Source organism: Carya illinoinensis, chromosome 7, assembly GCF_018687715.1.
Source record: "Carya illinoinensis cultivar Pawnee chromosome 7, C.illinoinensisPawnee_v1, whole genome shotgun sequence".
Taxonomy (NCBI): domain Eukaryota; kingdom Viridiplantae; phylum Streptophyta; class Magnoliopsida; order Fagales; family Juglandaceae; genus Carya; species Carya illinoinensis.
The window spans coordinates 8,181,990-8,193,529 of record NC_056758.1 but is presented as its reverse complement, the minus strand read 5'-3'; the positions used below and the strand labels follow the sequence as shown (position 1 = coordinate 8,193,529).

Sequence of the window (11,540 nt, the reverse complement as noted above, 5' to 3'; positions counted from 1 at the left end):
GGCAGCAGCAATTTTGATCATACTTCTTTTTTTTTTTTTTTTATTTGCAATTTTGATCATCCTTGCATGTGCAACTTATTTAAGTTGGGCTTCATTTTTAACGTGGCTTACTAGTAGTGGGTATGATTTTTTAAATCTTTAAATTGGGAAAAGCTCCTAACCCGGTCGGGTGTCAATTTAATTTTAACACCAACCAATACAAACAAATGGGATGTGTACTAAATTAAAATTTACACCTACATGTACATGATTTCATTTTATTTTTCCATATCTTCCCCTCTCCCGACACCTGCAACCCCCTCTCTCTCAAGGATGTATATACACTGATAATTTATTGCTATGAAACATTTAGATTTGAGATTGTCTTGCATTTTTACAGCTTCACAAGAAAAATAACCAATTCAAACAGCTTTCTAATTGTAATTAGAAAGAACAAGAGAACCAAATATGCCAATGCAAACAAATCACCTGGGCTGAGGAAAAGGCTGAAGGAAAACAATGCAAGACGCCAAAAAGTAGTACAGCCTTCCCTCCAAACTGGTGTGGAACAATGAAAGAGAAGCTTAAGATATATATTGGACTAAGAGAGAAGCACCGATAGGTTTTATTTCAAATAAGAGCCAGAAAATCATAGATATATATAAAACCCAAAGAATCATAGATTTCTTGGGTCGTAGAGAGATGAATAGAGAGAAGAAAGAATATAAGAAAACTTAAGAAATGAAGCATTGGGAGAGATGAAAAGAAAGAAGAAAGAATATAATAAAACTTAAGATTAATCTCAATGGATTAGCCAAAGGTTAAAAAAAAAAAATGCCTATTGGGAGCTATTAGGACAAGATACCGTGTGCATTGGATTGGGCAAAGTGCAGGAACAGTTAACTTATGCTACAGTAAATGCAAAATAAAAGTCATACATGTTCTTTATTGTAGATAAACCAAATCTTAAAATAAGATTACTTTTGTTCTACCTTCCGCATTGCATTTCTTTTTCTAGTAGAATATTATTAACCATGTATTTAATCAAAATATGATTACTAATTAATATATATAAATGATAGAATGGTAAAATATGATAAAAATAAATAAATTAAAAATTAAAAAAATATTAATTTAATATTATTTTATTATATAATAAATAAATATATAATCTAATATGGGGATTAGATATAAATGAAATAGAATGTAAAATCATGTCATCTTCGTTAAAACTTGAGTTTGGTTTTAACTATTCCAATGAGAGTGCTTAAAAAATAAGATATTGGGTAGATGGAAGCTTCAAGTAAGAGAAGCCCTGCCCTTGTTGACTTAAATCTGGGATCCTTAGGCCCAGACCCCCACAATGATGATGATACCATTTCAGTAAGGCAATTTCCTGTATGTCGTGGCAAGCGTATTTTAGAGAGAGAAAGAATGTATTTTAGAGAGAGAGAAGTGGACGAGATGGAAAAATAAAATGAAATCTAGTTTGGTACACATCCTAAGTGGTGAATTTGTATTGGCTGGTGTTAAAATTAAATTGACGCCGAGGAACTTTTTCCAAAATGTAAATAGAGAGCTGAGAGTAACATTGCTTCAAACACAAACAAAACAAGGTGAGTGGGGGAGTACGGGCGTTGTACTAGGGCTCCACCAACAGAACGTAGTTCAAAGTACAGCACATGCAAGCAGTGGAAACCATGACCCCATTTAGAGTTCATAACAGCCACAAATGTTTTATCGAAGCAACCAGAAAATTTTTGTACATTTAAAGCTAGATTTCAATAATAAATCTTCCCAACTCGAGGGGTTCAGCTTTAAGGACTGGGGACTGGAGATTGGCCCCAAAAGAGTGTACCCCCTCCTGCTCCTGCAATAAAAATAGACAGTGACTCCGGAGCTAACACAATTATAGAGTTCCATTTGATGGAGAGGCCTCCGAGTGGGTCTGTCCACTTATATATGTATATTTATCCTCCTTTGAGGTTGAGATCGATGCATTTTCTGGGCAGATTCCTTCCTTTGATCGATATGTTGATTATAATCTTCATTAATCTTGTGGCAATCAATAGCTGTAACTAAATATTACTATAGTTAGTTGATCAACAGATCAAGTGCTTATGGGGGTAACTCTGATGGGGAGCTTTCTCTTCATCTTGACCGTTGGAAAGTAGACAATTTCATCTTGTTGTGCTACCCATCTGCACAGTTAAAAGAAAAAGGAAAACGTAAAGCTCAATCGATTGACTGCTTTTCATAAATAGAAGTTTTAGATCTGCACAGAAATCTTACAAAAGCAAACGTAGACAATAATCAATGCATTAGATTTACTTCATGATAAAAAAAAAATACTTTACAATTTGAAATACCATTTCAAGACATGTTAGTTTGTAAGTTTACTTTTGTAAAAATTTCTGTGTAGGTCAAGTATTTCTCATCACAAAAATGTAACTCTATTGAGTTTTATTATAAAGGATATAATATAGAGTGTCATTAAACAATGGCATCTAAAAATAGTGTGTCCATGCAATTATATGTATGTTGTAGGCCATGTATTTTGTCTTTTGTTTGCATGATTTAGTGGGACAGGTAATTTACCTGTAACTAGTGACAAGATGGTGAAGAAATATCGAGAGCTCAAGCCTGGAAAGTTCTAATCCAGGGCATAGCCTCTGTCCACCCCCGAATGGTGTAAAGCAATTGTTATTAACAGCAGCTCCCATTTTCTGCAGACAAAGAATCCCTATATTGTTTAGGATCTCTGTTGATTACACTGATAAACATGATTTTCAAGTGAAAGTACCAAATTAAATAATGCATACCTCCCATCTCCATGGATCGAATCGATATGAGTTTTCATAGTTATTTTCATTCATGTGAACAGAACTAAACGAGGCCAAGACGCACCATCCTTGTGGTATAGAATAACCTGTTGAATATCTCACCCACCATTAGAGTCCTATATAAACACTGAAGAACAATGAAGTCCAAGGAAAAATTGCCAATTCTCTAGAAACTGACTGACCTTTGATTTCTACATCCTTGAGTGCTTTTCTCCAAACCGCATTGATGATATTTGCCAGTCTGAGAGTTTCACTGATGACCTTGCGAAGAATAAGAATAGCAGGTTCTGATATATTAGTATATATTTTTGGTTTCTAGAAGTAGCAAAAATCCCATAATACTTCCAAACATATCTCCTTTTATTCCACTTTTAACATCTGAGACTCACATTTTGAGTAAATTGCATGGACATGTAGTCAGTCCAAGCATAACCTTCAGAGGAATCCGTCTTCTGTTTCTTCAGTTCCATGTTTTCCTCCTGCATACCAACGTTAATTAAAGCAGTGAAGCCAAAGATAGTACCTTAACTTTTTTGTATAAATGCAGTAAGGTCTATTTCAGTACAATGTGGAAATAGGCATCTAATGCACATGATGAGTTTCATCCTAATAAAGAGAGACAGGTTTAGTACTCCATATTTTCCTGAACATATTGATCTTGGACATGTCCTTAATTTCCCAGTCTTCCAAGAAATGAACACTCAAGATCTTTGAGAGATGAAAATACTTTTGCATTTTTAATCCAATGTACTAAAATTGATATAACGAATTAATCATGAACTACAAAATATATAGTTGTAACGTTCACAACTCGTTAAGATCCGAGGTCAAAGTTGCGACACATTACCTATTTTTCATCCATATTAACTGTCAAAATCAGAAAGGGTGTTATTTCTTGTTTTTTTTAGCAGGTAATTTTGAATGTGAATTGGAGAATTCTTAGGTTTGAGATTGCAAAGCGTGTTTTTTATTACTTACCATGAGTACCAAATGCATGTCAATCCAAGTAGCAAGATCAACTTCTTAGCATTCTACCATCAATCATTTTACTAGCTTGGAGTTCCTAACAAATCGTTTTTGCTCATTTTGATGTTTATCATGATTGCATGAGCTTGTATGCATTTGTTCTTTGTAAAAAGTTGAACTCGAGGATCCAATCTTTTAGTTTTTATAAAAATTCTTGAGTTTCTAAATTTTTTCTTTTTTTGATGTCGGAGAACCTCTCCAAGGCAGAGCCCTTTAAACCCACCCCTACAGAGTAAACCCCGATATCGTGCACTGCACTCTCCAAGGCAATTTCTAAATCTTTTATTTTTTTAATGTCAGGGAACCTCTCCAAGGCAAAGCCGTTCATACCCACCCCTACAAAGTAAACTCCGGTATCGTGCACCGCACTCTCCAAAGCAGTTTCTAAATCTTAATCCTGATTCTTGAAACTTTTCAGATTTTACCATTTCAATATTTACAATTCTGAAAAATCACCACCACTTTCCAAAATTTCTTCCATCTCATGATCAAGATCATGTACCGAGTTGAACAAACTTTAAAGAAGAGAATTCCACCATTTACTAACTGAAAACTCCCTAAAATCGATAAATGATACTTTACCTTGAATGTAAGCATGTCAAAACAAATAAATTACTTTTAATGCTCATATTTGGCAAGAATGATCTACTCTCTGGTTAAAGGGTGAAATAAACGATTATATGAAGAAAAAATATACAAAGATTGATAAATGAGTGAATATTCAACAAATAACTTTTCATCTTTAACCATTTTTTAGTAATGATTTGAATAAGCAAGCACGTATAACAGTTTCGTGTAAATCTTTTATAAAAAGGTAAATTCTTACAACAGAAAATATGATTTTAAACTTAAAAAATAATTAAAGCTACTTGGTTTTTAAAAAAATAAGAATAATGCTACATACAGTTACTTTTATATACTTTCTATGCACTCTATTGATGTGATTGATTGTATCAATTTTTTTAATACACGATCAATTATATTAATAAATTACATTAAAAAATACGTAAAACTAATGCATATAAAATTTTTGAAAAATCAAATTATGAGACATTACAAGCATTCGTACATCATGATTTGATATAAGAACATAACAAAATGCACAAATGTCGTGCATTACTTTAAAAATTAAGTAAATATAAAATTTAAGATTAATATAAAAATTTTTACCATTCTTTTATTATTTTATGATATAATATTAAATAATTAAAAATTATTTATTACATTTTATTTATTAACTTATCATTTAATATTATATAGTAAAAATGATAATGATGAGAGGAAGATAATAAAGATGTTGAATGGATTAAAATGAGAAAATAAAATAAATAAAAACACTGGCAAATTGACAGCTATTGGTCGCTACGAACACAGACACGAAGTTAATAGGTGGTCCTAATCTGACAACCGTTCAATCCAAATCATACGGCTGCTAAACGTCCACTCCATTCTTTTTAGCCCACGCGGACACGTACTCTTTCTGTCTCAGTTCTGTGTTTTGTGTTCGTGCTTAGTGAAAACGACTTCTTAACAAAAGGTCAAACACTTTATACGCTATATCTTTGACGTGGACGTCTTGGGACCCATCCATCTTCGAAATCAGAGATAATCCCTACCGTTGATATAAAACCCAAGTCAAAATAAAACAATCAAGTATTTTCGTACGTACCATTAGCTTTTCTAGAGCGACGGGGCAATCACTGAGAAATTTGACAGCTAGTGTCATAGCCGTCGGCATAGTTTCCTCTCCAGGGACCATCAATTCTATGATATTCCCAGTGATGAAATCAGACGGTAGGCGTTGCATCTCGCTCGATTCTTCGATATCCCGCAGTAACACGTCCACAAAATCAATTATTGGAGGCTTCTCGTTTGTATTTCTTAGGGCTGTTTTTCTTTCTTCCACGATCCTCCTCACCACCTTCAACATCCTTTCCTTAGCCTACATGCACCAGGCCACCATTTTTATCAGGACCACCCACTACTGAGCCCTGAAAATTAATGCAAAGAAGAAGAGAGAGCTTTGGCCGTACGTGTGTCATATGTTTGTGTGTGTACTTGAATTACCTTCAGAGATTTGTACAGTCTGGTTCCAGGAAACTTAATAGGTATACAAATCAACCCTTTGAGGAATTCTTCAAATTCTCTTTTCAGAAACTTCATATCCTCACCTGGACCAATGCTCATCAATGCTTCAACCAGTACTTCAAACGTAATCTGAAACATTCGGAAGCCAAAAACTTCATTAGAGAGAGAGATCACAGAGAGGACCGACTAATGGAAACTCGGGTGGTTGGGAGGAAACCTTTTTGGTTTCATCTTGGACGTATATTTCGTGCATGTCCTTCCAAGTAGACAGGGTGAATTTGACAGAGTGTTCAATCTCTTTGGTAATTCGGGCTTTGAGTTGTGGGGATCTCAGGAAACCTCCGATCAGTGCATGCACTCTCTTCTGAAGAGTTCCATTGATTTGGAGTATGGAATTCTTTCCAAATAACTCTGTGATTGATTTGGGATATGCTGGGATAAAAGTGCTCCCATGGTTCTGTAAGATAACCTTGTTGACTTCCGGATCTGTAGAAACTATTATGGGCGTTCCCAAGATGTTTGTTCTGAACACCTTCCCGTACCTGTTAAGAGAGAGACAGAAGAAGGGTTCCTGTTTCATTCCTGCTTTTGTTACTTTCTCATTGATTGAAGGAAGATAAAAAGGGCTTGATACATGAAAAGGAAATGGTCAATTCATTGGGAGGCTGGAATCTGTGAGTATGGTGAAGGAGAATAGGCTGTGGTTACTGACTGCACAAGCAAATAAGAGCTCCAGTGCCTAAAGGTCTAGTTACTGCAGAGCAGGCTTTTCACCCTTTTAACTTCTTGGGGGAGCAGTTGCTCCTTTCAAATTACGTCGTTTTGCAATAGTCACCATCAGTCATGAATGAAAGAAAAAAATCCTCTTCTGCTTTCATCCCAGACAACTCATTGTATCCAATGTTTGGTTTATATAGACCATATATATTTCTGAATGGTTTTTTCTTGATCCTTTTAGTGACAACTTACTTCGATTGATTGAGTCTTACCATATATATGGAAACTAACTTTGCAAGTCTTATTTGTCTCTTTCTTCCATATTTAGGAGATAATTTATCAAAAATTGTTAACTGCTATTTCAGATCATTCATTTAAACATCCAAATCAGCCACACTTGAGGGTTACTAATTCAAAGTATGCCCTTTTACAGTAATCAATCATCAATATTAATTGGTTATGATATTGTAAATAATGTAAAATGAAAAATTTTACAATTCAATATATGATTAATTGATAATTTGAACGAGTTACAAATAAAGCCTTTCATTTGGTGATGAACGCATGGTGATTGTTGGATATCTATATAAATATTACGTCTGAATCTCTGATAGACGAATGACCACGAAGGCTTCCATAGACGGAACATTTTAATGTAATATATATATATATATATATATATAGACACGAGCATGTATAAGCATGAAAGATGGGATGTGACAATGCTATAATTGAGACTGCGAGCCTTTTGTAACATGTGAATTGATTTTTCGAAGACAACAAGAACAAGACAAATAATTTCTAGACAAATGCCTAATTTAATATTATTGTATTTTCATCAATTTTTACTACTCTGTTTACTATATATAGAGAGAGAAGAATTTCAAGGTGATTTGCCAATCTAGGGCGTCCAACATGAAAGAAACTCTAGCATAGCTAGCTAGAAAAGACATATCTGCATTTTGACCATGGGTTCTGAGGAGAAAGAAAACAGAATTCAGCCCCTTTGAACTTAGAAATGAAAATTAAGAGGAAAAGTATCAAAAAAGGGGTAGAATAGAAGAAGAAGAAGAAGAAGAAGAAGAAGTGATGATGATCAGGAGAGATGAGAGAAAAGCTTACAGAGATCTGCGTTTCTCCATGAAGCTGACGGGTCGAGAGGTGTAGCCAGAAGCAATGAACTCGAGAGTTTCTCCTATGAAAGGCCAACCTAAGTTCCCTTTAGGAAGCCCATGCTTGGTTTCTATTTTCTTCTTCTCCTTAATCCAGTACCATCCTACAAGTATACCTATGAAAACCCAACACCCAATAAGCCATTCCATTCTTTAACTGAAAAACTTCGGAAACCCTAGCTAGTTTCTACGCCCTGTAATTCTTTTTCGAGACACACGGGTTAACTTCTCTCAGCAGCAGAACCCATGCAACAGCTTTTTTTAATTCACCGCTCTATGTGTGCGTTTTTTGTCTGCCCTGGGAGTAAGAGAAAGAGGAAGAGGGAGGGATTGACAGGGAAGAAACTCCTTTGTCCTTTTGAAGAGCCAGATAATTTGAATGAGATGGCGATATACATACCACACATACATGGAGAGGGGGAGAGAGAGAGAGATTCTGAGGATCTAGGGCTTAGCTTTTCCAACAATCAATAAATGAGGTGGCCATACTTTTTTTGGTTTTGGGGGGGATTGTATTGCGCCAAGCTTGTGCATTTTTTTGTCTTGACTTCAATTATATAGATAGGAATTCCTTTCCCCGGATCGTTGTCTACTCTAATGAATAATGAATATCTATATAGATCCTAACAAGACCCGACCCACCAAAGTTGTCCATCCTCGATCTTATTCGGATGTATATACGTTGTCTATGTTACGTGCTGGTCCTGCAATCACTGTTCCTGGAAGACCGGTTTCCCTGTCAATTGACGCGAATGATGTGGCACAAACTGTGCATGGTTGAATGAGTCTCATACGAAATATCAATCAGACTTCATCTATATATATTTGTATATATATATATACAGGAATGTTCTACGTTAATTAATAGGTTTCTTGAGTTGTTTAGTTGTTGCTAACTTTTAGGAAGAAATTAACGACGACTGGACTTTTTCCAGCTCTCTTTATGCATAATGCAATTATCTATCTGGTACCGTTTCGGGGTTTCTGGTCGGCAGAGCCAAACTCATCCATCCCAGACTCACTTCTTTCGCATGATTATTATGGTTACAGAAGAAAATAAAGCTAAAATATCGATCTTTTTTAATAAAAAGACTCACCCATTAATGTGTTGATCAGTTATTTATAGTGTTTTTTTTCTTAAATTTGACTTCATTAATGCAATTCCTCACATCCTGATATGCAACTTTGATATGCACAGCTCCCATTTTCTAATTCCTTGTAAAAATAGGTATCAAAAGAGTCCCTTTCACATTACATGGCACATGGCACAAAACGCCTCCTCCCTGTTCACCCGGCCTCATGCACGTTTGTTTTAGCTTGGTATTACAGCCAGGCAGTTCGTTTTCCACTGACTCAATATGGAATGAACATATATATATATATTGAACGTACGTATTTGAAAAAATGAAGTTTAAATCGAGACACATAATATTATAATTAATATTTTCTGATAATATATGTTTACATACACACACACATATATATATCATGTATATGTGTGTCTCTGTGTGTAATTTTTTGTTAATAGAATATGGTCTCCAAAAAATAATAGAGTTATTGTTGTACAGATTCCTTATTGTAGTTTAGTGACAAAGTATACTAATATTTTTTAATGGAATCAATTTTTATTTAATTTTTAATTTTTGTTTGAATTAAGAATGCATTTTATAACTAGTTTTCCATTTAAAAAACTCAAAAAGTAAAAATAAAAAGTAGAAATTGATTTAGTTACAACTCGGTTGCCTTGTACGTTAGTCCAAGTAGCAGTGTCCTTTGTCTCTTAATTCCAATGTTTGTTTCCAAAAATCAACTCATCCTTTCTTCCCTTCCACAAAATTTTGTTGTCTCATTTTATTTCATCTCATCTTATTTTATTATTATAAATTTTTTAAATTTTGATATAAAATAAAATAAAAAATTCAGTCTTTTCAAGTTTTAAAACAAAAATAATATTAAAAATATATATTCTAATAATATTTTATTTAATTTTTATCTCAAATTATCTCATCTCATCTCATTTACAAAAATAAACGATGCCAAAATTTGATATTCCAAAAATTCCTCTTGTAATTTTTTTAATTTATCATATATAATAACCCAAAATATGGTAGGTGGGGATTGGGAATCCTGTATTCCCATCCTTAGCCATTAGGAGACATAGAAAATGATACTTAGGCGCTCTATATTTTTGTTTCCTAAAAGTTATTGGATATTTTAATCTTTTTTATAATGGTAAAGGAATCAAATATTAGTAAAGTTTTGATTTTATTTATTTTATGTTAATGATTAAGGATGCCTAAAAAATATTTTAAAGAAAATGAAAATAAAAAATGTAATTTGCAGTAGTAATAACTTTGAGGAGGCAAATACATGAGGCTAAGTAGCAGCACCCTTTAGACAAAGAGTAAATCCGAGACTCAAATGAAAAAGTTTTTTTTTTTTTTTTAAATGACCTTTAGTTTTAAAAAAAAAAAATAGTTCGCTAAACCTGCAGGTTTCAAAATTGTATATAGCATTACTGATATACAAAATGTAAAAAATATGATGAGGGAAAATTGGAACTGACATAGTGTTCAAGTCTCATGTTCTCTTAACCCAATAGATTGTTACATGGTCAAGTGTGGCAATCATGAACATAGTTTTTGTTGGGAGTCTTTGAAGAGGTCCACCCAAGGTTTCTATTGCAGTCACGGATGTTGCAGTAGGTGGGGAGTGCACTAGTTCTGAATAAGTTTTTGTAATTGAGGAAGATTTTTACTCTACAATCTTGAATATATAGTACAACCAGTAGACTGTAGAAGTGCCTAGTTGTATTCCGCATTAATGTGGGATCACGAAACTTCTTCACTCAATCACTCCTCTTAAGAAGATATATGCAGCTGATCATCTTTGCCCTAATGGCTAAATTGAAAATAAAATTAGGGTTGGTGGTTTTGTCAAGTAGAAATCTCCAAATGGTCTCGAGGGAGATGATGGTAAATGGGTGGCAATGGTTTAATCATATAACTTGTCTTCACATATAAGAAAAGTATATTGACTTTTAGGAAAGTATATGGACTTTTGATTTTTTAAGATAATGGGCATGCAAGAGAAGCGGGGATGGTGGGTCAACTCAATCACCCATTAAAGATAGGCGGGAATGGTGGGTTAGCTCAATCACAATCTCGCAAGCATTCAAGAAGCACATGAGAATTGTATTGACGCATGGGCTCTAGCGTATTGACTGAGAGGGGCTATAAATGGTTAGATCTTGAATATCTTAGATACGAGAATCTATAAATCGACCTCTTTCTCTTTGTTGATCAAAGGTCTAAGAAATTGGTAACGTGGCACGTATCAAATATTTTTGTCCTAATAGAGAAAAGAACACGAAAAAACTCTACATGACTAGGTTTTAGGCCTTGTCGTCTTAATTTTAACTCAACCACTGTTTAAACTTTCTCTAAATGGTCCTAAGGTAAAAAGAAAAAAGGAAGGAAGATGGAGAGGCGCCAAAACTCTTTTTCTCCACTCACATCGGAAGGTTATATGCATGGGAATAACGTGGGTATGACCAATGTTTTTAATACTGTTTTGGTTGAGGTATTAAAATGATATTTTTTTGATATCGATATTATTTTGAATATCGTTTCAAATAATTAATATATAAAAAAATTATATATATATATATATAAATTATATTTCAAAATAATAGTTCAAATAAATTATATATAAA

At 33.9% G+C, this 11,540-nt stretch overlaps 1 protein-coding gene across 1 annotated transcript; it reads right to left on the bottom strand.

The window, feature by feature from the left end:
* Window positions 1-1,485: 1,485 nt before the first annotated feature.
* Window positions 1,486-8,373, bottom strand: LOC122317271 (3-epi-6-deoxocathasterone 23-monooxygenase CYP90C1). The gene is made up of 9 exons (XM_043134260.1): window positions 7,776-8,373; window positions 6,154-6,478; window positions 5,916-6,065; window positions 5,518-5,790; window positions 3,212-3,301; window positions 3,005-3,083; window positions 2,802-2,908; window positions 2,578-2,705; window positions 1,486-2,180 (listed from the first exon to the last, which is right to left on the bottom strand). Exons 1-9 carry the CDS (start codon window positions 7,973-7,975, stop codon window positions 2,090-2,092), a joined length of 1,443 nt encoding a protein of 480 aa, XP_042990194.1. The 5' UTR covers window positions 7,976-8,373; the 3' UTR covers window positions 1,486-2,089.
* Window positions 8,374-11,540: the final 3,167 nt, after the last annotated feature.